The sequence below is a fragment of the Microcebus murinus genome, chromosome 2, assembly GCF_040939455.1.
Source record: "Microcebus murinus isolate Inina chromosome 2, M.murinus_Inina_mat1.0, whole genome shotgun sequence".
NCBI classification, from domain to species: domain Eukaryota; kingdom Metazoa; phylum Chordata; class Mammalia; order Primates; family Cheirogaleidae; genus Microcebus; species Microcebus murinus.
The window spans coordinates 28,659,240-28,684,690 of NC_134105.1; the positions used below are offsets into that span (position 1 = coordinate 28,659,240).

The 25,451-nt window shown below is 38.7% G+C and overlaps 1 protein-coding gene across 26 annotated transcripts in view; it reads left to right on the plus strand.

Moving 5' to 3' along the window:
- The window catches only part of MACF1 (microtubule actin crosslinking factor 1), a 358,950-nt gene that overhangs the window by 239,289 nt on the left and 94,210 nt on the right, over positions 1 to 25,451 (plus strand). For 21 of the 26 annotated variants that reach the window (XM_075996862.1, XM_075996875.1, XM_075996872.1 and 18 more), the window contains 13 exons: positions 499 to 732; positions 1,877 to 2,101; positions 4,962 to 5,480; positions 6,257 to 6,433; positions 6,703 to 6,826; positions 8,044 to 8,252; positions 8,627 to 8,944; positions 14,979 to 15,145; positions 16,751 to 16,907; positions 19,087 to 19,204; positions 22,997 to 23,059; positions 23,730 to 23,971; positions 24,733 to 24,862. In XM_075996862.1, coding sequence (XP_075852977.1) covers positions 499 to 732; positions 1,877 to 2,101; positions 4,962 to 5,480; positions 6,257 to 6,433; positions 6,703 to 6,826; positions 8,044 to 8,252; positions 8,627 to 8,944; positions 14,979 to 15,145; positions 16,751 to 16,907; positions 19,087 to 19,204; positions 22,997 to 23,059; positions 23,730 to 23,971; positions 24,733 to 24,862 — 2,683 coding nt within the window. The remainder of the gene's footprint in view (positions 1 to 498; positions 733 to 1,876; positions 2,102 to 4,961; positions 5,481 to 6,256; positions 6,434 to 6,702; positions 6,827 to 8,043; positions 8,253 to 8,626; positions 8,945 to 14,978; positions 15,146 to 16,750; positions 16,908 to 19,086; positions 19,205 to 22,996; positions 23,060 to 23,729; positions 23,972 to 24,732; positions 24,863 to 25,451) is intronic. The other 5 variants (XM_075996871.1, XM_075996877.1, XM_075996854.1 and 2 more) reach the window with 1 other exon arrangement.

Sequence of the window (25,451 nt, forward strand, 5' to 3'; positions counted from 1 at the left end):
GGATTAAGTACAACACAATCAAGAACTGAAAGAAAGCTAGTTCAACTGGACTGCAACAAACAAGAAGAAAATTAGTGAAAGATGAGGTTGGAGAGGTAGGTTGGACCTACATCATGTTGGACCTTGTAGACCACATTATGGTTAAGGAGTGATAACCAAGAGAATATAGAGGACCAATAGTCCTTGGCTATGCTAGAATCCTGTTGTCAGCTCTTATTTATGGAAAGAATGATCCCTTTGAAGATAACTCATTGCAAAATGAAAAATCTGTGCCATTCAACATGTTTATGGGCAACTTCCTTTTTTGTCTTCACAAAATATTTGCTTAGAAAACTAAATATTTTAAAATTTCTTTGCATTGGTCTAAACATAAACCTTAAGCAAATTATAGTCAAAGACTAGCAGATATGTCATCGTAGCCATTCCATCTCTGTACTATTAGAGGACTTAGAAGTACTAAAGTTGAAGGCTCTGCCATTCTTCTTTTCATGTATTAAGGACTTACAGGACGACATTCAGAATCATGCCACCTCATTTGCCACTGTTGTTAAAGACATCGAAGGGTTCCTGGAAGAGAATCAGACCAAGCTGAGCCCTCATGAGTTGACAGCCCTTCGGGAAAAACTTCATCAGGCTAAGGAGCAATATGAGTCTCTCCAGGAACGGACACGGGTGGCCCAGAAGGAGCTGGAGGAAGCAGTGACCTCAGCCTTACAGCAAGAGACTGAAAAGGTTACTAGTCTATGATACTGATATTTTTCAAAAAAGAAAATTTTGGCACCTACAAAAATAAAAGATAACAAGGGGAAATTGTCTTATAGAGAGGATAGAATCACACAGAAGGGCTGCTTTATGAGCTGGTGTGTGAGTTAGTCTTTATTTTTACAGGAAACATCCAGAAGAACTTCAAGTCAGAAAAATTGGTAGGGAGTACATATTACCAAAAATGAAAAAAAAGAAAAATAAAGTCTTGCCTCGCTCAGTACACTGGCTAATTGAAAATGTCAGAAAGAACTTAGTGTGGAAGGGTATCAGGGAGGAAAAACAAATGACACATTTCTAACATGACTCTGGACTGGTGATCTAGCAATCTGGGGAAAATATCTGTGGAGTCTTAGTGGGCCACAGGCTATCCTTTAGCTGCCTCTGTAGTTACAATGGGAATCATGACACTGGTATAAACCAAGGAGAGGGTGAAGCCCCAAATGGTCTTCTGTACCTTACTCAGCACTGGCAGATTGAATCCGAATCCTTTGTTCAGACTTGGGCTCTGATGCTAATGAGAGAAGTAGAGAACATGGAAAAGAAATGTAAGTTACCTGAAGATAAATTATGAAATACATGAATGTATAACTTGGCATAACCAATTTAATTATTAAAATGGTTGTATAGCCTATAAATAGAATTTTAGGGACAAGTTTAAGAAGTAATGTTTTGTTTGGTTGAGAAAAGGATAAGAGAAGTCTGCCATTCCTTTAGGGAGGAGCAGCCAGATAATTGATGGTGGCTATGCTATTTCTTACCCTATACACCAGTGCATCATTCTGTGAACCTAGAGAAGATTCCGTGAAGCTTTGCTGGGGTGGCAAGACTAAATGATGTCTTAATAAAGTCTTTTTACATCTTAGGATTTGCTCTACCTCTCTTTTTTTAAATGCAGTAAGGTAGAGACAAAATCTAGAGATTGTTTTAAATAATTATTTTTCAACAGATTTTAGAAGATATTCATTCCTTTTTGTATGTGTAAAGACTGTTTATACACAGTCTTAGAGCTTCTCTTTTTCTTTAGCATGAAATTTCCCTCCCCCTTTATTTAGCCTGTTGTTGTATAGTTGGGTATATAAAGCCTTTACTAAACTACTTCTGTGTCTTTCAGAGTAAAGCAGCAAAAGAACTGGAAGAGAACAAGAGTAAGATTGATGCTCTCTTGGACTGGGTGACTTCACTGGGGTCATCTGGAGGACAGCTACAGACAAGCCTTCCAAGAATGGAGCAGTTCTCAGGAGTTGGCCTGGAGAAAGGAGCCTTGGATACCACTGATGGTTACATGGCGGTGAACCAAGCCCCAGAGAAACTGGACAGGCAATGTGAAAAGTTGAAGGTGAGATTGTTAGCTTGTCCTCACTATGTTGGAGAAACTGCCCCTGCCCTGGGCAAGTCACCACAACCTCTTTTCCTCTAAGTCTAATCTTCTTTGATGTCCCAGCAGCTTTGACACTGTTGGCCATCCTCTTGAAATACTTTCTCCCTTGGATTCCATAGCACTACTCTGCCCTGATTTGGCTAGCTTTTGACATACTGATAGGCTTCGTAGGCCCTCTTCTCATCTTTCAGAATATACTTTCCTTGGGTAGTCTCATCCACGCACATCACTTCAATTACCATTTGTACTAATAGAGTCCATGAATATATTTCTCTCCAGCCCTGATGCCTATCCTGAGCTTCAAACTAGTATATAAATCCGTCTGCCTATTTGTGGCTGGGAACCACACGCACCTCAGCCTGAAAATGGAGCTCTTATTTCCTATGCTACCCTTACTGCAATCAAACATGTTCTCCTTGCTATATTCCCACTTAATTGCCTAAACTAGACATCATCCTAGATTATTTTCTCTTTTTCACTCTCCCAAATCCCATGTTTCTTATATCCATACTTCTTCATCTCCATTGAGATAATATTTTTGTCATTTAGACCACTGTCAGCTTTCACTTGTGTTATTATAGTAGCATCTATTGGTTTTACCCTCTAGTCCATCCCTGTACTGCTAAGTAGTCTTTCTAAAATGCTATATCCCTGTTTAACCTTTTTTATGGTTCCCTATTTCCCTTAAGATTGAGTTGAAGCTTAATCTTCTTGCCTCTCCAGTGCAGAAAGTTAAAGGAGGAGCCCAGCTCTTAGTTAATTTTTACTCATTCTTCAAATCTCAGCTTAGATTTCACCTCCTCTAGGAAGCTGTTCTTCACTACTCCCCAAAGTTAGGGTATTAATTCCCCTTATATGTTCCTATTATACCCTCCCCTATATTGGAGCATTTCTCATTCTATATTATATTTTTATCTGTATTGCCCTCTAGATGCTAGGCTTGAAAGCAGAAACCATTTCTTACAGCCTCCTTGTTCTGTAATAAAACAAAAAACAAAACAAAACTAGAAATCATTTCTTACTGTTGATTTCTGCTCATTCATTTAGCGAATACTGAATACCTGCTATATGCCAGGAATTAGAAATAAACCAGTGAACCAACTTGATAAACTATCTCCTAGGACATTAACTGACATGTACAGGCACATTATATTGGATGATTGAAAGAAGATTATATTTAAGGTACTTACAGAACACATGGATCATATATTTTAGTAGTGGCACCTTGGCAGCAACAATACATGACTTAGCTGGAATACCTCTGTTCAATGGCCTGTGTAGGCTATTGCCATATTTTGTAGTAAGAAAATAATTTCTGCCACTTGTGTGACACTTTTGTAGTGTGACACTTAGAAGATCCATTGTACTGTGTCCCACAAAGCCCTGATAGTCTTACAACAGCACAGGGCAGAGATGGTTCTGCTGTGAGCCTCCTGACACCTATGCTGGCAGCAGTCAACCTGACCAAGTAGCATGTCCGTCCCAAGAAAGAAACAGCTGTACTTATAGGTAGATGGGTTGGAGGATAAGAATAGGGTGATATCTGAGTGGGACACAGACAAAAATGTAGTACCGTTTTGTACTACTATTTCTTTGAGTAGAATATATTTGTCATTCCAGCTTTATTGAAATGCCATGGGAAGCTGAGGCCGTCAGGTTGCTTTTGATACAGGCTGAAACTGGGAAATAGTCTGAAGAAGTCCTTCTCTAGGCAGTTGCATAAATAGTATAGATAGGAGCACTGACTGAGCTCCCACTGTCTTCTGTTAGACTAAGGAAGAACATGTTTCAAAACAAAACAGAAATCCACAACTCTTCTCAAAGAATTTATATTCCATCAGAATAGAAATAAGGTCTACATATAAGCACACAGACATAGCACATACAAATAAAAAGTACAGATTACTTATACTATCCATAAATAGTTTACTTTTTATTTAATGAATTAATTTTCCAAAGTCATTCTTATTAGGACAGTGTTCATGAACATATGAGTGACATAATTCATGGCTTAAGTATTTTTAATTTTTATGTTATCATATATATGGCTTATTCAGCTGTTCTCTCCTTCCATTAATGTGGATAATTATTAGTTGACCATTTGTACAGTTTAGTAAAGAGGCCACAGGGGTTTTTTTGATCTTTTGGTTGTTTTGTTTTGGTTTGTTTTTTTGAAATAGAGTCTAGCTCTGTTCTCCGGGCTAGATTGCAGTGGAGAGGATGATCATAGTTCACTGCAACCTCAAATTCCCAGGCTCATGAAGCCTCAGCCTCCCAAGCAGCTAGGACTACAGGTGCACACCAGCATGCCCAGCCAATTTCTTTTGCTTTTTGTAGAGTCAGGGTCTAGCTATGCTGCCCAAGCTGGCCTTGAACTCCTAGCCTCAAGTAGTACTCCCATATTGGCCTCCCAAAGTGCTGGGATTATAGGTGTGAACCACTGTGCCCGGCCCTAGTCACAGTTCTGTCCCTTAACAGACTGCATGCCCTTACAACGTATACCATCTTTTTGGTTTTCACTTATTTTTACTGTGGGTATTATCTACCTGCATTGCAGGTTGTGCCACAAATCAGATGAGATAATGCATGTAAAATCTCTTACAAAAACAATAAAGTTCTGTATATGTCAGTTCAGTGGGGATCAGTATATGGCATAATGCTTAGGGAGTGAGAAATATTGGCGATTTCTAAGTATCTGGAAAAGCAGTCTGTTAAGGTAGAGGTAGAGAGACCTCACTCTACTTCTAGCTGTACTCATAATCAAATTATTTTTAATTCTCTACTGATTCTCCTTTGTTTGGGGGGGATTATTTATCAGGCCCGTCACCAAGAATTGCTGTCCCAGCAGCAAAATTTCATCTTGGCTACCCAGTCAGCTCAAGCCTTCCTGGATCAGCATGGCCACAATCTCACACCTGAAGAACGACAGATGCTACAGGAGAAGCTGAGAGAACTAAAGGAGCAATATGCCACTTCCCTGGCCCAGTCAGAGGCAGAGCTGAAGCGGGTACAGGCACTTCAAGATGAATTGCAGAAGTTTCTGCAGGATCATAGAGAGTTTGAAAGCTGGCTGGAACGGTCTGAGAAAGAGCTGGAGAACATGCACAAGGGAGACAGCAGCCCCGAGGCCCTTCCTTCCCTGCTAAAGCGGCAAGGAAGCTTCTCAGAGGATGTTATTTCCCACAAAGGAGACTTGAGATTTGTGACTATCTCGGGACAGAAAGTCTTGGACACAGAAAACAGTTTTAAGGAAGGCAAAGAACCATCAACAACTGGAAACTTAGTGAAGGACAAGCTGAAGGATGTAACAGAAAGATACACTGCTCTCCATTCAAAGGTAAGAGGGAGGTTCCTGGCAGCCTCAGGCAAAATGATCTTGGCAGCCTTCACACAACTCTGGGTTTCTAGGGCTCAGAATTAGAATCTCTGGACACAGTGGGCAAGCTGATTTGTATATTGACCACAGACAGAAAATCTTCATGAACTATGCAAAAAAATGTAAAATGTGTAGGCCCACAGACTAATACCTGATCTTAGCAGTGTCAGGAGTATGTCTCACACTGGTAGTGGAAGTGCTCAACTTCCTATAACCTGACCAACAGACTTGGGCTCATGAGAAAAGTAGCACAGGGGAAACTTAAACCAATTGCACAGTCTTTATTCCTGGACAGAGCATTTAGGGTAAATCCTTATCTTCCTCCCTATTCAAAGAACTCCCTCCTCCTAAAGTTTAGAATCTAGTCAGCTCTTCTTTTCTGTCTTACGTTTTCTGCCAGCATCTCTAATCCCCCCAAAGGAACACTTTTTGTATCTCCCAGTCCCTACCTTTGCCTGCAACCTGATGTATATTTCTTTGGTGGCTTGTCATGCAACTCATGAAATATTCCTGGGTGAATAATAAGGTTGAGGTGAATAGCATGGAGCAAACAGTGAGGACCCCACTTGTAGATAACTGCTATCCATCGATTCACGTGTCCTGGTTCTATCCTTATTGGAAGTTACAGTGAGTTCTCTGTAACAAAGCCAGGCCTCTTTATTTGGGCTGTGCCCAGGAAGCTGCTGCCTTTGGCCTGACCTTACTGAGGTCTGCTCCCCTTTCTTTCTCTGGCACAGTGTACACGATTGGGCTCTCACCTGAACATGCTGCTAGCCCAGTATCAGCAGTTCCAAAGCGGTGCTGACAGCCTGCAGGCCTGGATGCAGACTTGTGAGGCCAGTGTGGAGAAGCTCCTCTCTGATACTGTTGCCTCTGATCCTGGGGTCCTACAGCAGCAGCTTGCAACAACAAAGGTAAGTCAGGGCACATGCTGTGCTGGGGTGCCAAAGCCTTATATTGCATGGCTTAGAGCACTCACCAAAGAAAAGCAAATACTTGCACGGATTAAAAGCAGTGGTTAGAATGCCTTGGACAAGATTTGCTTCCTAAATACTTTATTCTATTATCTATGGCTGTGGATAAACGGAAATTATTTTATGAAGCTGTTTAGTAGCTCCAGGTTCCTAGAATCAGCCTTGTTTACTCAGATGTTTTTCTTTTGTCATTTTTCATGGACAAGCAGCAGTTGCAGGAGGAATTGGCTGAGCACCAAGTACCTGTAGAAAAGCTCCAAAAAGTAGCTCATGACCTCATGAAAATTGAAGGGGAGCCAGCCCCAGACCACAAGCATGTTCAGGAAACTACAGGTATGAAGCAGCAACAGCAATAGTATTCTCTTATTTCTTAGTATATACCTCTGTTCTGCAATATATCACATTATATTGTGCAAATATCTGTGGCACCAGGCTAGGGGCTGAGAATATAAACATGAATAGACATGGCCTCTCATCAAATAGCTCGTGCTGTAATGAACTTTATTCTTGCATCATTAAGGACCTTCACAATCTGGCTTCAACCCATTTTCCCTAGGTATCTACCTTCTAGTCACACCGTACTTCCCTTCCTTTCCCAAGTAAACCAGTCATTTCTGCATCACATTACCTCTGAAATTTTTCCTGTTGCTTAGCTGCTAGCATTTATTGAGTGTTTACCATGCATGATGAACTCTTGCTCATGCTTGAAGGTACATCATGGTGAGTATAGTTAATAACAATACAGTATATACTTGAAAACAGCTAAGAGAATAGATTTTAAGTGTTCTCACCAGAAAGAAATGCTAAGTATGTGAGGTAACACATATGTTAATAGCTTGATTCAGCCATTCCACAGTGTATACATATATCAAAACATTATGTTGTATGCCATAAATATATATAATTTTTATTTATCAAAATAAAGTGTATCTGAGAGGTTACCCCCTTTCTAAGATCCCAACCACCAACCACGCTCCTCAAAAGAAATAAAAGATAAGAATTATTCTTCTTTCTGGGCTTCTGTAGGACAGTACTCCTAATACCAATATAGCACTTAGGATTTTATTTTTATGGTTAGTTGTGATGTGTCTTCCTCTGCCTATGCTCTGTTTTGGAGTCTTAACCCTTTGCATTTGCTTGTTTTTTTCTTAATTCCTTTATTCTACTTGGGATTTAATTTTTTAAATATCCCAGATTTTACAAAGCGCGGCAGTAGAATAAAAAAACCGGAGTTTCTTTTCATATAAACTTATTTATTTGGATTTTTTTATAGTTCAAATTATTGATACAGTCAAAGAGTAATTTTAATCTCTATAATTTTTGCTAACTGTGTAGAGTCACATTCGACATCCTAGTGCAAAGGGTTAAGTTTGGAGGCAGCAGAGACTTTATCTTAATTATCTTTAGTACAATTTCTGGCTCATAGTAAGTGCTAAATAACTAATGCTTATTCCTTCTATTAATATTATCTTGATTACATTTAATATATGCAATTTCAATACATTCTTTTTAAAAGCGCAATGCAAAATAGTCTCCACTCTTTCTTCCAGATTCCATACTCAGCCACTTCCAAAGCCTCTCCTGTAGCCTGGCTGAGCGCTCTGCTCTGCTGCAGAAGGCAATTGCTCGATCTCAGAGTGTCCAGGAAAGTCTGGAGAGCCTGCTGCAGTCCATCAGGGAAGTTGAACAAAACCTGGAAGGGGAGCAGGTGGCCTCACTCTCATCAGGAGTCATCCAAGAAGCCCTAGCCACTAATATGGTAAGACCTATGTCGCCAGAGCTATCGCAGAGGGTGTGTTTGCCATGTGCCATAATTACATATTGTTGAAAACATAATAAGAGAGAAGTTCATTTCTATGAATCTTCTAATAAGATTTAGAGATGATGACTAATCCATGTAAAGACATTTCTACCCAATTTCCAAGCCACCATTGCACTGGAGGAAAAGTGGCGATAGCAAAGTCATGTGGTAGAAGGGGTATAGAACTAAGGGGATGAGATGTGTGGTATTCTCAAGGCTCAGTTGCAATACTTGAGCCCTACTTGAGGAGGTGAGCTTGTAGATATTCATGTGTGGCTCGGATAACCTGGAATAAGTGAGCCAGGAACTGACAAACATGTTCTTGATGACAGAAATTGAAGCAGGACATTGCTCGGCAAAAAAGCAGCTTGGAGGCCACCCATGAGATGGTGACTCGATTCATGGAGACAGCAGACAGTACCACAGCAGCAGTGCTGCAGGGCAAACTGGCAGAGGTCAGCCAGCGCTTCGAACAGCTGTGTCTACAGCAGCAAGAAAAGGAGAGCTCCCTAAAGAAGCTTCTGCCCCAGGCAGAGATGTTTGAACATGTCTCTGATAAGCTGCAGCAGTTCATGGAAAACAAAAGTCGGTTGCTGGCCTCAGGAAATCAGCCAGATCAAGACATTGCACATTTCTTCCAACAGATCCAGGTGAGGAGATATCTGCCATGTTAGCAGAATAAAAGGGAGAGAATGGCAAAGAGAGAACCAACATTTACTGTGCTCATACTAAGTCAGTGTACTGGAAACTTTAGCTAAATCATCTTAAAGAATTATCACATTATCACAGCCATCCTGTAAAGTAGATATTATTTATCCATTTTTTAAAAAACACAGCCAAGATTTATTTTCCACTCATACTACATCTTTAAGCCAGATTAACAGGGATACTCAGCTCATCAACCTGTATCACTCAGGAATACAGGTTGATGTAGACTTCATCCTAACATAAGCTTTCGTGATTACTGCTGCAATGGGAAGAGACCATATTATATCCACTTACATTTCATTAGTAAAAACAAGCTTTACATAACCACACCCAACTTTCTAGGTAGTGGGGAAATATAATCCTATCATGTACCTAGAAGATGCAGAGCTAGAAAGATTTGATAAAAAGTATTAACAAACTGCTACAGATATATACCTGGAAGTAGAATTGCTGGGTCATAGTATATACATATATTTAATTTCACTAAGTGGTACCCAATTTGAGCTCCAGAATGGCTGCACCAGCCTACATTGCCACTTGTAGTACCTTAACATTCCTATATCTCTACCTCATTGCCTTGGGTTTTTCCAACTTTCTAACTTTTTCCATATTAAAGTGGGATCTCATTATTTTGTTTTATTTGTCCTCCTAACGTTTTGCTTTTGTTTTGAATAATTTCAAAAATACAGAAAAATAGAAGGAATGATTCAATAAACACCAGCACACTATTCACCTAGACTCTCCAATTGCTAATTGTTTTCTCTTTATAAAAATATAAAACAGGCCGGGCGTGGTGGCTCACGCTTGTAATCCTAGCACTCTGGGAGGCCGAGGAGGGCGGATTGCTCAAGGTCAGGAGTTCAAAACCAGCCTGAGCAAGACCCTGTCTCTACTATAAAAATAGAAAGAAATTAATTGGCCAACTAATATATATATATATAATTAGCCGGGCATGGTGGCACGTGCCTGTAGTCCCAGCTACTCGGGAGGCTGAGGCAGGAGGATTGCTTGAGCCCAGGAGTTTGAGGTTGCTGTGAGCTAGGCTGACGCCATGGCACTCACTCTAGCCTGGGCAACAAAGCGAGACTCTGTCTCAAAAAAAAAAAAATAAAATAAAACAACACCCTGAGCAAGAGCGAGACCCCGTCTCTACTATAAATAGAAACAAATTAATTGGCCAACTAATATATATAGAAAAAAATTAGCCGGGCATGGTGGCGCATGCCTTTAGTCCTAGCTACTCAGGAGGCTGAGTCAGGAGGATTGCTTGAATCCAGGAGTTTGAGGTTGCTGTGAGCTAGGCTGACGCCATAGCACTCACTCTAGCCTGGGCAACAAAGCGAGACTCCGTCTCAAAAAAAAAAAAAAAAAATATATATATATATATAAAACAGAGAGGATATCATTATGGGCTCAAACATTCATTATCATCATTATTCTTTTTTTTTTTTTTGAGACAGAGTCTCACTTTGTTGCCCAGGCTAGAGTGAGTGCGTGAGTGCCATGGTGTCAGCCTAGCTCACAGCAACCTCAAACTCCTGGGCTCAGGCAATCCTCCCGTCTCAGCCTCCCAAGTAGCTGGGACTACAGGCATGCGCCACCATGCCCGGCTAATTTTTTGTATATATATTTTTAGTTGTCCAATTAATTTCTTTCTATTTTTAGTAGAGAGGGGGTCTTGCTCAGGCTGGTTTTGAACTCCTGACCTCGAGCAATCCGCCCACCTCGGCCTCTCAGAGTGCTAGGATTATAGGCGTGAGCCACCGCGCCCGGCCATCATTATTCTTTTTGATACTTAAGTTTTCCCAAATTTGGTCAATGGGAGCCCCTTCAAGCTGTCTTCTGCCTTTTTTTTTTTTTTTTTTGAGACAGGGTCTCACTCTGTCACTGAGGCTAGAGTGCAGTCATCATAGCTCACCACAACCTCAAACTCCTGGGCTTAAGTGATCCTCCTGCCTCAGCCTCCTGAGTAGCTAGGACTATAGGTGTGCGCCACTACATCCAACTCACTTTTTCTGTTTTTGGTAGAGATGGGGTCTCACCCTTGATCAGGCTGGTCTCGAACTCCTAGCCTCAAGCAATCGTTTCACCTCGGTTTCCAGAGTGCTAAGATTATAGGCGTGAGCCACCACACCTGGCCCTGCCTCCTGTCTTTGTGACATGTCCCAATCAACATAAGAGCACTTGCTTACTTTCTGGCACAAATAAGATTATATTTCCTTATCCCATACCTGAAATCAGCTATTTCTCCAAGGATCCTCACTTTTAGTGGTGAATGTGTTTAGGAACCAAAATCTGGATACTAAAGGAGCTACTGGGGTGTCATTCTTTCTAGGTCCTTTTGCTGAATAGTGTTAGGAAACATGTATTTTTTTTATATATATATATCATGAGATCATACTGATAATCCAGTTTCAGCTCAACACCACAGGATTCTTGCTTCACCCCACATTTGTATCTTCCTTTCCTAAAAGAAGAACCCTAGCTTGCAACAGCCTTAATATATTTACTTACTTGTTTTATCTTACAATAAATATAAGATAGTTTTAGAATTAAACTAGTATTTGTACCAACAACAAATGTACTAAATAAAATTGAAGATTTCTTTGGAATTTTTTGTGTCTTTAGACTGCAACCTACTGTGTGCTGTGTTCTAAAGTAACCTGAAGTCTTTTTTTCCCTATAATTTCATATATAATTAGATTATTTGTTTCTGTTTGTGTTAACTTTTAGGATTTTATTTTTCTATCTTTGTTGATCAAACTTATTTTTTAAATATATTAAACTTTAACATAGCTCAGAAGTTAAAACTATTCAAAAAGCTATACTCAGGGAATAGAAAGCGAATAAGAATATACTCTCATTGTCTTTCTGGCTCTTTCATCCCAATTTCACTCACCCCCATAATAATGAATTTTATTTTTTGTTTTTTTCTATTTTTTTTTCCAAAGTAAACATATACACATATTATTTCCCATTCTTTATTACAAAAAAGGATATATTACATAATCTTTTGCACTTTGCCTGTTTACTTAATATGTAAAAAAATCATTGAATATGAGTTAATAGAAATATTCATTTTTCTAACCATACATTCATTATACAGATGAATTATAGTTTATTCAGTGAATTTCTTATGTGTGGACATTTTAGTCATTGGTTCTAAATTGTACTATCACCACTGAATAACTTTGTACATTTTTTCCCATATTATTATTGGATGTATATCTTCAGAATAAGTTCCTAGAATAGAGTTATTGTATCAAAGGGTAAATACATCTGTAGTTTTGTTAGATAGAGCCAAATTCCTCTCCATTGGGATTTCACCGTTGTGCATTCCCACCAGCAGCATGAGAGCACCTGTTTCTCCCACAGTCTCACCAACAGAATGTATTACCAAGCTTTTGAGTTTTTGCCAGTCTGATAGTTAAAACATCGTATCTGAATTTGGCTTTATTTTTATTTCTCTGATGAGTGAAGTTGAATATATTTTTATTTTATTTTATTTTATTTTATTTTTTTTGAGACAGAGTCTCACTTTGTTGCCCAGGTTAGTGCCGTGGCATCAGCCTAGCTCACAGCAACCTCAGTCTCCTGGGCTCAAGCAATCCTACTGCCTCAGCCTCCAGAGTAGTTGGGACTACAGGCATGCGCCACCATGCCCGGCTAATTTTTTTCTATATATTTTTAGTTGGCCAATTGATTTCTTTCTATTTTTAGTAGAGACGGGGTCTCACTCTTGATCAGGCTGGGTTTGAACTCCTGACCTTGAGCAATCCTCCTGCCTCGGCCTCCCATAGTGCTAGGATTACAGGCATGAGCCACCATGCCCGGCCTGAATATATTTTTACACTTAAGAGTATGTTTTTACATTTAAGAGTCATTTATCTTTGAACTATTCATTTATGTCTTTTGTTATTGTCAAGACTTGGGTCTTTTTTTTCTCACAATTTTTAAAGTTCTTATATATTAGAGAGATTGGTTCTTTATCCATAATATGTAAGAAATATTTTCTTCCAGTTTAACCTTTGTCTTTTGACTTTGCTTGTGATTTTTTTGCTATGTAAAAGTGGAGTTTTTTTACACAGTAGATTTTATCAGTGTTTTATTGAATATGTATTTTTTTTTTTTTTTTTTTTTTTGAGACAGAGTCTCACTTTGTTGCCCAGGCTAGAGTGAGTGCCGTGGCGTCAGCCTAGCTCACAGCAACCTCAAACTCCTGGGCTCGAGTGATCCTTCTGCCTCAGCCTCCCGGGTAGCTGGGACTACAGGCATGCGCCACCATGCCCGGCTAATTTTTATATATATATATCAGTTGGCCAATTAATTTCTTTCTATTTATAGTAGAGACGGGGTCTCACTCTTGCTCAGGCTGGTTTTGAACTCCTGACCTTGAGCAATCTGAATATGTATTTTTAGTCATATTTTGAAAGACTTTGGCTGCACCCAGGTCATGAAGAAATTGACCCATGTGTTTTTCGAAAACTTTTCTTGTTTCTTTTTTTTTTACATTAGAATTTTTAACAATATAAGTTTATTCTGAAGTGTGAATCAAGTTTATCTTTTTTCAAATGTCTATCTAGTTGTTTCTAATACAGGTTGAGTATCCCTAATCCAAAAATCCAAAATCTGAAACTTTTTGAGTGCCGATATGATACTCAGAGCTTGTGCTCAAAGGCAATGCTCATTGGAGCATTTCAGATACAGAATTAAGGATGCTCAACCAGTAAGTATAATGTAAATATTCCAAATCCAAAAAATCTGGAATCCAGATCACTGCTGGTCCCAAGCATTTCAGATAAGGGATACTCACCCTGTACCATTTATTTGAAAAGTCCATCTTTTCCCTAGATTTGAGAAGCCATCTTTATTATATACAGAGTTGTCATATGTATTGGAGTCTATTTCTGGATTTTCCGTTCTGTTTTGCTGGTCTGTCTGTTCATGTGCCATGGCATACTACTTTTAATTATAGAGGCTTAATGGTGTGTTTTAATACCTGGTAGGGCTAGTCCTAATTTTTTTTTGTTCTTTCAGGATTTTTCATAGCTATAGTTGCACTTTTTTTTTTTCTATGTGAACTTTAGAATCACCTTTATTAGTTCTAGAGAAAAAAACTTGGCATTTTTATTTGGGTCACAGTAACTGTATTTATTCACACATGCATGTATATATACATACACACATGCATATGCATACACATATCTTTATGGATATCTTTCCATTTATTCTGGTTTGTTTTTGTATCTTTCAGAAGTGTTTTAAAATTTAGGTTTTGGATGTTTCTTGTTAGCTGATTACAAAGATTGAACCTTTTGTGTTACTATTGTAATTGAAGTTTTCATTCTTGATTTTTATGTGTTGGATTTATATCCTGCCACCTTATTAATTACTTCATTGTTTGATTTAGTAGTATTGTTAATTCTCTTGAGTTTTACAAATAGTGTTCATCTAATCTGCAAATATAGTTTTACCTCTTCTTTTCCAGTTCTTATTCCACAAATTGATTTCTCTTAATTGTACTGCCTAATATCTTTAGTACAGTGTTACATAATAGTGGAGATAGTGTGTTTATCCCCATTTTACAGAAGAGACTATGGAAGCTTAGAGAAGTTTTTAGTAGCTTAAGATCATGAGCTAGTTAGTGGCAAAGCCATGATTGAATTTCAGATCTTTTTGACTCCCAAAACCTTCATTCTTTACATTCTTTCATCATGGTACCTCCCAAGTCTTTGAACATTTGTTTAAAGGAGACTTTTTTGGTATTCCTAGCCACTCTCTGGTGGGTTGGAGAGGTCCTACGTGTTTGTTTTGATCTAGCAGTTGACCCAGCAAGCATGCCTCTTTTCTTGTTCCCTCTTTTTTATAGATTAGGTAGAACCTGCCCCAGACTTAACCTAGATACCTTTCATCTTTTTGAGTATATTTATTTATAAGGATCAGAGGATTTAATACATTTCCTTGTTTGCTTGACAGGAGCTCAATTTGGAAATGGAAGACCAACAGGAGAACCTAGATACTCTTGAGCACATGGTCACAGAACTGAGCTCTTGTGGCTTTGCACTAGACCTGTCCCAGCATCAGGACCGGGTGCAGAACCTCAGAAAGGATTTCACACAGCTACGGAAGACAGTTAAAGAAAGGTGAGTTTTCCCATGTGTTTGATCAGTGTTAGGAAACTATTTTTTCTTGCTGTGGGGTGAAATGATCTTTTCTTCCTTTGCCAGAAAAGATAGCATCCAAAACTCTGCTACTGAGTCATAGCAAAGTGGAAAGTGGCACTTTTAGGCAAAGAATCTACTTGATGCTGAGTGGTTTTTATATAGAAAACTAGCAGAAAATGGGCTGAGTTCCATCTCTGTATGATCAAAAGCCAAAGTCACCTGGACCAAATAGAGCAAATATGGGGCAGCAAGTAGAATTATAGCAGAATTTTATTTATTTTTATTTTTATTTTATTTTATTTTATTTTTGGGACAAAGTCTCGCTTTGTTGACCAGGCTAGAGTGAGTACCGTGGTGTCAGCCTAGTTCACAGCAACCTCAAACTCCTGGGCTCAAGCAATCCTGCTGCCTCAGCCTCCCGAGTACCTGAGACTACAGGCTTGCGTCACCATGCCCGGCTAATTTTTTTCTATATATATTAGTTGGCCAATTAATTTCTTTATATTATAGTAGAGACAGGGTCTCGCTCTTGCTCAGGCTGGTTTCAAACTCCTGACCTCGAGCAATCCGCCTTCCTCGGCCTCCCAGAGTGCTAAGATTACAGGCGTGAGCCACCACGCCTGGCCGAATTATAGCAGAATTTTAAATAGAAAAATTGAAGGAGATTTCCCAGACATAATTAAGGGCTATGTTGGCATTTCCCCTGCTTGTTTTGACCACATTTAAGTTGCTGCGTTGGAGGAGTGTCTAGATTTTTATTTCAGGGCAAATGAGAATGTAAGACAAAGGCTGGCTGAGTTTAACTCACTGTTGAAAAGCCATGATTCCCCATTATAAAGCTTCACTTGGGTTTAAGAGCATAGGCCAGACTTCTTATCTTAGTTTAGCCATAAATATAATCTGGTTTAGCACATGACTGCCTTAATGACCAGAGGAAAGCAGTTCCTGAAACCAGCATTGTTAGCAACAGGTTATTTAATGGAGGACATGGGGACAAAGGTCAATAAGGCTTTGTTTTGCTTCCGTTATGCTGAGGGCCTTTTCGCTGTATGAGGAGCCAGGATCTCTGGATTGACATCTGATTAGATGTAGCCCATTTCCAGAATTTTCTTATTGATTTCATTTATTGGCATGCTCAAGCTAGGCTAATCCCCTGACTTCTCTGAGCCTCACTTTCAGCACCTTCCTTACTAAAGGAATCAGCATTTGGATTGGACCTTGAAAGAGTCAAATACCTAAAATGTAGCAGAGCTGGAATTGAGATCCAAAGCCTACATTCTTTCCGTTGTATCATAGTACCTAAATAGCAGTCTCCTTTTAGTTTTTCTCACTTTCACTTTAGCCCAGAGTAAGATTAAAGACTTCTTTCCCCAGAAATGTCCAAACAAGGGCAACAGATTCCTGAGTTTGTTGCTCTCCTACATTATATGTGGTTGTTCAGCCAAACCTGCTATGGAAAAGATTATGGGAAGGAAAGGCCCTGTTAGGAAACTGATGCCTTGAGTCCCAGAATGAACCTAGTTTTAGTTCAAGTTGACTTTACAAAACTTAGTCTGGTAAGTAACAAAACTTCTTTGTTGACAGAGAAAAAGATGCATCATCTTGCCAGGAACAGTTGGATGGATTCCGGAAGCTAGTTAGGACCTTCCAGAAATGGCTGAAAGAAACTGAAGGCAGTATTCCACCTACAGAGACTTTCATGAGTGTTAAAGAGCTGGAAAAGCAGATTGAACACCTCAAGGTAGGTGAACAAAAGGGGCTCCAGGAATTAGCCTAGCAGCGGTTTGGAAGCCTGTATGTACTGATCTCCAGCTACAGTGAGGAAGTAGTATGAGAAATCCTAGTTATCTGTCTGCATCAAAATAGAAATTCCTCCAGTCTCTTCATGTGGTTTTCACCTACCACTACCATGCACTCAGCACTATAACATCTTCTATTTAAAACCCAAAACCAAACAAATCATCCGGGAATAAAAAAGTTTCAGTTGTTTCTTAGATGCCTCTCATGCTATGGTGGGTCATAAAAAAGACAGCTGTCAAGATCCGATCCTTAAGAAGCTTACACTCTCTGATTGTGTATTTGAGAATTAGACAAATGTATGTGAGCAAGTACCCAGATAATATCAGGAAATTGAGAAAAGAACTAGCTACTAAAGGAAAAGTTAGATTCAGATGGTTAGAAGTTACCTTCAAGAATGAGACCAAATTTCCTCCCATCCCCTGCAGAATCTCTTCTATAACACCTTTGATTCATAGTCATCTAGCCTCTGCTTACACCTCTAACATATTTCTTCTTTCAGTTGAAATGGCCAAATCTGCCTCTAACTAACTGTCATGGATTCATCCTTATTTTCTCAGTAAAGTATGGTTTATCTCGAGCAGATAAAGAGTTTGATTGCATTCACAGGGGTGGGGTGCCAGGAACATTTGCTGTTGGGAATTCCCTAGGACAGAGGTTTCCCAAATTTCTTATTTCACTGTGCCCTTAGTATTTTAAGAAGTTTTTCATGGCACCTGAGGGCCAAAATAAAAAAAAAAACCTAATAGTTTCACTTGCTAAGTAGTTAGTTACAAACAACTCAGTAGTTGTTGTTCATATGGTGTCCAGCAGATGTCACTGTATTTTCCTAAAATTTTAAAAATATTCTGTGAGTCAGGCATAGTTTAGGGACTGTAGCCCTTTGGAATCAAGGGTGATTAATAAAAGAATTGACAGGCAGTGGCCAAGGGTCAATTGAATTTAGGCAGTATGAGCTTGCTAGATGTTAATGGCACTGTGTCTTCTTCTGCTACTGCTCTACAGGTTAAAGTCAAAAGCAAACCAAGCAGATTGTCTGGGATATTCAGTGTTGAAGAAGGGATTGAAGGCTAGGATAGTATCCCTGCCCTGAAAGGAATAAAATCCTACTGCTGTGGCAGACAATCACATCTCAGCATGACCTGGTGCTTTTGTCTTAGAGCAGATGCCATTATATCCTAATGGCTTTGTATGGTATTTAGAGCTCTGATTTCAAACCCAACACAAAGTTCCCTTAGTAAATGCAAAATGTAGCCTGCGATTCTATGTATTTCTCTACATCTCAATATTGGGCTCCTCATTTACCCTCCAGTCACCATTTCATCTTTATTCTTTTTTTTTTTTTTGAGACAGAGGCTTGTTCCATTGCCCTGACTGGAGTTCAGTGGTGTCATCCTAGCTCCCTGCAGCCTCAAACTCCTGGGGTCAACCAATCCTCCTGCCTCAGCCTACTGGGTAGCTAGGACTATAAGCACGCATCACCACACCTGGCTAATCTTTCGTATTTTTTTTTTGTAGAGACAGGGTCTTGCTATATTGCCCAGGCTAGTCTCAAACTCCTAGCCTTAAGCAATCCTCCTGCCTTGGCCTCTCAAAGTGCTTGGATTATAGTCATGAGCCACCTCGCTCAGTCTCCTCTTTATTCTTCACATGGACATTGCTCCATTCTGTCCAGCTGGCAAACTTTTATCTTACCTCAAAGCTTTCCTCCCCCTAGGTGGAACTAGATATATTTCCTCTTGCCCTCTTAGAGTTCACAGCCTGTCCATATTTCTGTAATAGCATTTATCACATTATAATGTAATTGATAATCTGAGTATCTGATTTTACGAACTATGTCATAATCTGATTTTATATCCTCAGTGTTTGGCATGGTGCCTATCCTATAGTAAATGCTCAATAAATATTTGATGAATTAATAAATGAATCAGAAGGGTCTGAAAATTCCAGGATATCATTCTCCCTTCCCTTCACTGTTTAAGCCAGGATCTTGAAATGGCTGAATATATGAGGATAGTCTCTTAATGCTTACAACAATTTTAGCAAGTATATGTAAAACAGGTGTTTCTGCTTATGAGGAGAATGCCCTAGATGTTACATTGGCCATTTTGCTCTTTAAACAGGGTCTCCTAGATGACTGGGCAAGTAAGGGAACTCTCGTGGAAGAAATCAATTGCAAAGGCACTTCTTTAGAAAATCTCATCATGGAGATCACAGCACCTGATTCCCAAGCCAAGACCGGTGAGTACAAGCTCTTCAAAATGTAGCGAACATCTTTCTTTGCTTTTGGCCTTTGAGGATGCCCCTTTATTTAATTAAAGTTAGAATCAAGGTTGGATATGAAAGCAAAGGGGGTCCACAAAGCAGTCTTCCCCCTCAACCTAATCTGATTCCCCTTTGCTATATAACGTTGCTCCGTTTTACAAAATTCCTTCCTATGATGAAAAAAGTAAATGAACTAGTTGACCCACTTAGAACTGTCAAATGAACATAGGAGAATTAAAATATGATTATCATCTTAAGGAATTTCTCTCTTTTAAACATGTGAATGGGTTGGGCATGTATCACCTTTAAAATTGGGTAGGCCTGCATGGATGGGTATGAGTGTGCTATCCAGGGAAAAGCTCTAGGTGTTTGGAAGTCAGTATCAGTATACCAGGGACTGGCACACTTCTTTGAAGGGGGTAAAAAGATTGTGCCCAGATGTATGAATAATCTCTGGCTGTAAATTAAGTCTTTCAAGCAAAATCCAATATGAGTTCACAGTCACTTGCTGGTTGCTAATGGGATCCTATAGGTTTTATTACAAGACTGTGATAGTGCACTCCTATAGTCACTTAAATAGTAAAGGAAAAATTTACTTCTTCCTTCTGAGAATGTATACTTTTCTGTAGTATTCTAAAGTTTAAAGATTTGGGGGGGAAATTACAACAGAAATTACAACATTTCAGAGAATTGGTGATTCTTACATTCTAATAAATAAACCTCTAAATTCAGTGACTTATTTGTGTGTGATTAGATCAGGAGTCGGCAAACTTTTTTTTTTGAGACAAAGTCTTGCTGTGTTGCCTAGGCAACACAGAGTACAGGGGCATGATCATAGCTCATTGTAGCCTCAAACTCCTGGAATCAAGCAATCCTCTTGCCTCCTGAGTAGCTAGGACTATAGGCATGCACCACCATGCCTGGCCCATTTTTCTTATTTATTTATTTTTTTTGTAGAGATGGGGTCTTACTCTGTTGCCCAGGCTGGTCTAGAACTCCTAGCCTTAAGCAATCCTCCTGCTTTGGCTTCCCAAAGTGCTGGGATTATAGGCATGAGCTTCCTACTCCTGGGCTCTGGCGATCCTCCTGCCTCAGCCTCCTGAGTAGCCGGGACTACCTGGCAATTTTTTAAAAAATATATAGTTTATAAATATGAGGTCTTGGTATGTCGCCAGGCTCCTATGTTGCCTTGGCCTCCCAAAGTGCTGGTATTATAGGTGTGAGCCACTGTGTCTGGCCTTTTTAAACTTTTTAAAGCACTAGAATCTTTTTTCAATATAATAAATCTTACACAAAACCCAGTTACATGAAACAAATAAACATATTTCATTGGCATAAATTTTTTATAAGTTAATTTATAGCATTTATCTATTATGAAATCCATCAGTAGGAATATTGAGACTATTTTAATGAAAATAAAAAAATTGAAAATGAGGATTTTGGATGATAGCTTCACCAGCTGATTTATTTCTAAATTTCGTTTGGTTTCATTGCATCTCGAAAATATGGTTCACACAGATAAGTATTTGCAAATTATGACAAATTATGGGTTTGTGGGGGGGTTTTTTTGTTGTTTGTTTTTTTGTTGTTTTTTTCTAGCCAGGCTCTGTTGCCCAGGCTAAAGTGCAGTAGTGTCATCATAGCTCACTGCAACCTCAAACTCCTGGGCTTAAGTGATCCTCCTGCCTCAGCCTCCTGTGTAGCTAGGACTACAGGCACATGCCACCATGCCCAGCTAATTTTTGTATTTTTTTGTAGATGGGGTCTCACTATGTTGCTCAGGCTGGTCTTGAACTCCTGAGCTCAATCACTTCTCTTGCCTTGGCCTACCAAAGTGCTAGGATTAGAGGCCAGCAATTGTTTTTAATAGTTCACTTTGTAATCTCAGGGTACTCTTTGACTAAATTGAACTAGAAACTTGAAAGCAATGGAATAAGAAATTCTTGTTTCACAATTAAACCACTAAGAATATTTAATGAGGGCTCTTAAACACAGAAAACATCTAAAATTGGCATTGAGGACAAAAACTGTCTATAGGCTGATGTCCTCATGACCTAACGTGTTAAGGATTCTATTATTACATAATTCTGCCCTGATGAGAACTTGCTCTGGAGATGTACTTCAGCCTTTTTCTTTGCCACGTTATTTAATGTATTAACATGTACTGTAGATGTTCTTTGTAAGGTATACACGAATGGACATGGATAGGTTTGAATATTGTAAAGTGCTAGTAAAGAGCTACCACCTTTCCAATCATTTACACTAAAAAATAAGTTTAAATATATATGTAGAGGTAGCAGAAACTATGTTATTCTCCCCCAAAAAGCAGCATAAATTGGTTGTATCTAGTGGGTTAATATGTAGCATTTACCATAATTAAACATGTATGTTTTATTGTCATTTCTAAGTAGTTAGAAATTTATGCAAATATTAAATTTAAACCAAACATTAACAGAATCCCTAAAGCACCTCCTTAGGGTGCTTTGAATATCAGTTTGAACATTACTGTCCTGAGTGCTATATCAAAGTTCTCTTCCAACTCTGAAAACCCATGAATGAATATTCCATGAATGTTCCTTACATTTGTGCAGCTCTTTTTGTTTCCTGAAGTACTTTCACACACATTGTCTCATGATCTTTCTCTAATAACCGCAAGAGAATTGGCAGGATAGTTAGTATTATCTTATCATATCTTATCATAGTACTATCATATCCTGGAGAAGAAACTGTGTCCATTGATTAGGGCTCACATACTAAGTGACAACCTTGGTTAGGACCTTCTCCTAATTACTAGTCCAGTTTCTTTTTTTCCATCCCCACACTGCAATGGAATGTAATTTTTCTCTTTGATCCATTTTTAATTGAAAATGCAATAAAAGTAACATTTATAATTTTATAATCACTACCCTAACACAACTATTTTAATATAACCTTGCACATGACTTTTTGTACAGTAAAATCAGTGTACATGAGAGTTTTATTCTGTCTTTTTAAAGTATGATATATCATGAATATTTTTCAGATTTCTATATAATCTTTATAATTACATGACCTGGTTTTTACTGAAGTTGGGAAAATCCTCTGAAATATAAGGAACCAACTTGGGAGAATGTAGGTGAAATTGTGGTGATTAGAAACAGAACCAAAAGCCCTAAAGCAGAATTTATTAGAATAATGTTTATGAAGCAGATTTATTGGCACTTAGAATTTCTGTTTTCCCTTGGGGAAATGGGAGCAGGAAGAGGTCATGAAAAGAAAGACAGGAAATCTTCCTTTAGAAATTATATAAGGAAGGACTCACTTTAACATCTTTATTAAAAGAAGGCTGCTTTTTATGTCCTTTATGGTACTTATTCATTTTTATTATATTGAAAGACTTTGATATAAAAGGTAGACCTTTTGCCTTTATTATAAATCCTTATTCCAATATGTGGTAGATACTAAAGACTTAATAATTTTACCAATACTTTGCTTCATAAAACTAGGGCAGCATCCAACGAATTCAAGTTGGAGATTTAAGAAGAAGAAAATTTGAACTTCCTCTAGAAAAGATTAAAAATCATTCCTGCTAAGAAGCTGAAACACCTTGAGTGACACTTTGTTGCCTGGCAGCTAAAATAATTTGTCTCTTTCCATAGTATGTTGTCTTGTGCTGTGTTAACTTCCTGATGCCCAAGCTTAAAGTGAGTGCCCAAGAACAAATTCAGTCCTGTATGTATTCCTAACACGTTGGTCTTGCCCTGTTTGTCTCTCTGTCCTTCTGCTCAGGTTCCATACTGCCCTCTGTAGGAAGCTCTGTAGGCAGTGTAAACGGATACCACACCTGCAAAGGTGAGAATGCCATTTCCACAGTGTCTCTTTGTTGGGTGTGTCAGCACAGCATTCATGTTTGCATCTGTGTGTTTCAATATGTGTGAAAGAACGCTGCCAGGATGGATGTGAGGATGAAGATCTGGGGATGCCTGTCCATGTGCTGGCTATAGGCTAAACAGGTTGGCAGCGCCTGAAACTAAAGACATTTGAGGAAATAAACTAGATCACTAGATAAGGGCAACAAGGAGAAACCTTGAAGATAATATATGTTGATCATTATAAAGAAGCTGTGCTAGAGATAATCTATTCTAGCCCTCAACCTCCCAGCTGGGTGACTTCTCCATAGTTTGGAAAAGAGGGAGCGGAAGAATATGCTGAATTCATTAGTCCCAGTAGTATGCTATGATTAAATTCTTACTTTGCTCCCCTCACTTTTGTTGTGTTTAGTTAGCATTTTAAGTCATATATCTCAGTATATAATGCCAAAACCAGAAAGCAGATAAATCAGAGCTCTTTTGCTTTATGTGTATACACAGGAACTTCTATGTGATTTATCAGGAAGATAATCTCCAGTTCACTAGAAGGAGTAGGAGATGTGCTTAATCCTGACAAATAATTTAGGAGTGAGGAACCAAGGGGAATGATTGGAGAGCTATTCCCAATATGATTTCTGTTTCTATAATGCTAGATCTGACGGAGATCCAGTGTGACATGTCAGATGTAAACTTGAAGTATGAGAAACTGGGGTCAGTACTTCAGGAGCGCCAGGAAAACCTTCAGTCTGTCCTCAGCAGAATGGAGGAGGTTCAGAGGGAGGCAAGTTCAGTGCTGCAGTGGCTGGAATCAAAAGAGGAAGACCTAAAATCCATGGATGCCTTATCATCTCCAACCAAGACCGAAACAGTGAAAGCCCAAGCTGAATCTAACAAGGTACTGTTTGCATTAGCTTTATCCCAACACCAGAAGGGACTGCTGAGAGTGAGACAGGGGCAGCTATGTGGGCTGTGATGAGTAGTATGTTTAACTTCCAAATGATTAATATGCCTTAACTCTCCTAGAGAATTTTCTTACTTGTGAAGTTAGAAATTGTTATAAATCGGATTCAGAAACAAAACTAGATATGTTTGCAGAAAAAGAACAACCCTCCCAGAAGCATTAGTTCATTGAGAGTGGTATTTTGTTTATGCTATAAGCAAAGCCAAACCATTCTCAACAAAGCACCTTCCCAACTCTTAGAGATCTAAATAATTGTGATTACAGTTCATTCTTAAATTGACATGTAGGACTAGGAAAAATGCCAGAAGATAGAAGGTCATAGAAAATCCTATAAGAAATGTTCATCAAAATTTTTAATATTCCCACTGAGCATAGCATGTCATCTCCTTCAACTACAAAAACATCATCATCATCATCATATCTTGGTACTTTTAATTTATAGGGATTAATAATTATTTCTTATTGGGTTCTACTGATGTGTTATACATAAGAAACTCAGATATTGCCATCTAGATTTTCATTTGAAAGTAAAAATTGAAGCAGAAAGGTTAAGTTTCTTAAAGTCACAAAACAAGTTATAGATAAAATCAGAGTAGAGCCCATATTGCCACCCAGTTTTCCAGTCATTTCTACCACACACACAGTTTTGTTTCCTCTCCAGAATCTCATGGCATGCATGATGTTCTTTCTCCTAGGCCTTCCTGGCTGAATTGGAACAGAATTCTCCAAAAATTCAAAAAGTAAAGGAAGCCCTGGCTGGATTACTGGTGACATATCCCAACTCACAAGAAGCAGAAAATTGGAAGAAAATGCAACAAGAGCTCAGTAAGTTGTCATAGGAGTGTTGCACATTCTCTAAATTACTTATCTGCAAAGCAAATAGAGAATTTCAGTACATCCTATATAAAGCAGGAATTATTTTTACTTAATTTTTATAAATAAAGGGAAAGGCCCAGATAGAACCAGAGAGTGACCCTGATTAGGGCAAAAAATTAGAGATTCCACTCAGAGTCAGGAGTTTGGCTTTCTTGGGCAAGTCAAACTGATCAAGAACTAAAGAGAACATTGATGATAAAAGTGAAAAATGGGAAATAATCTAAATAATAATCCCTAATGATAGCGATCCACATTACTTAATATATCTTATATCTGTTGGCTTTACTTAAGGGTTTTCTGCTGGTCCAACTTAAAAAATATTGATTTAATAAAGGGATTAAATAAATTTTATGCTCATGATATTGAACTATAAAAAATGTAGGTGACTATTTACTAGCATGAAAGATATTCATGATACAGTAAACTTAAAAACAGACTATAGGGCGGGCGTGGTAGCTCAGGCCTGTAATCCTAGCACTCTGGGATGCCGAGGCAGACGGATTGTTTGAGCTCAGGAGTTTGAGACCAGCCTGAGCAA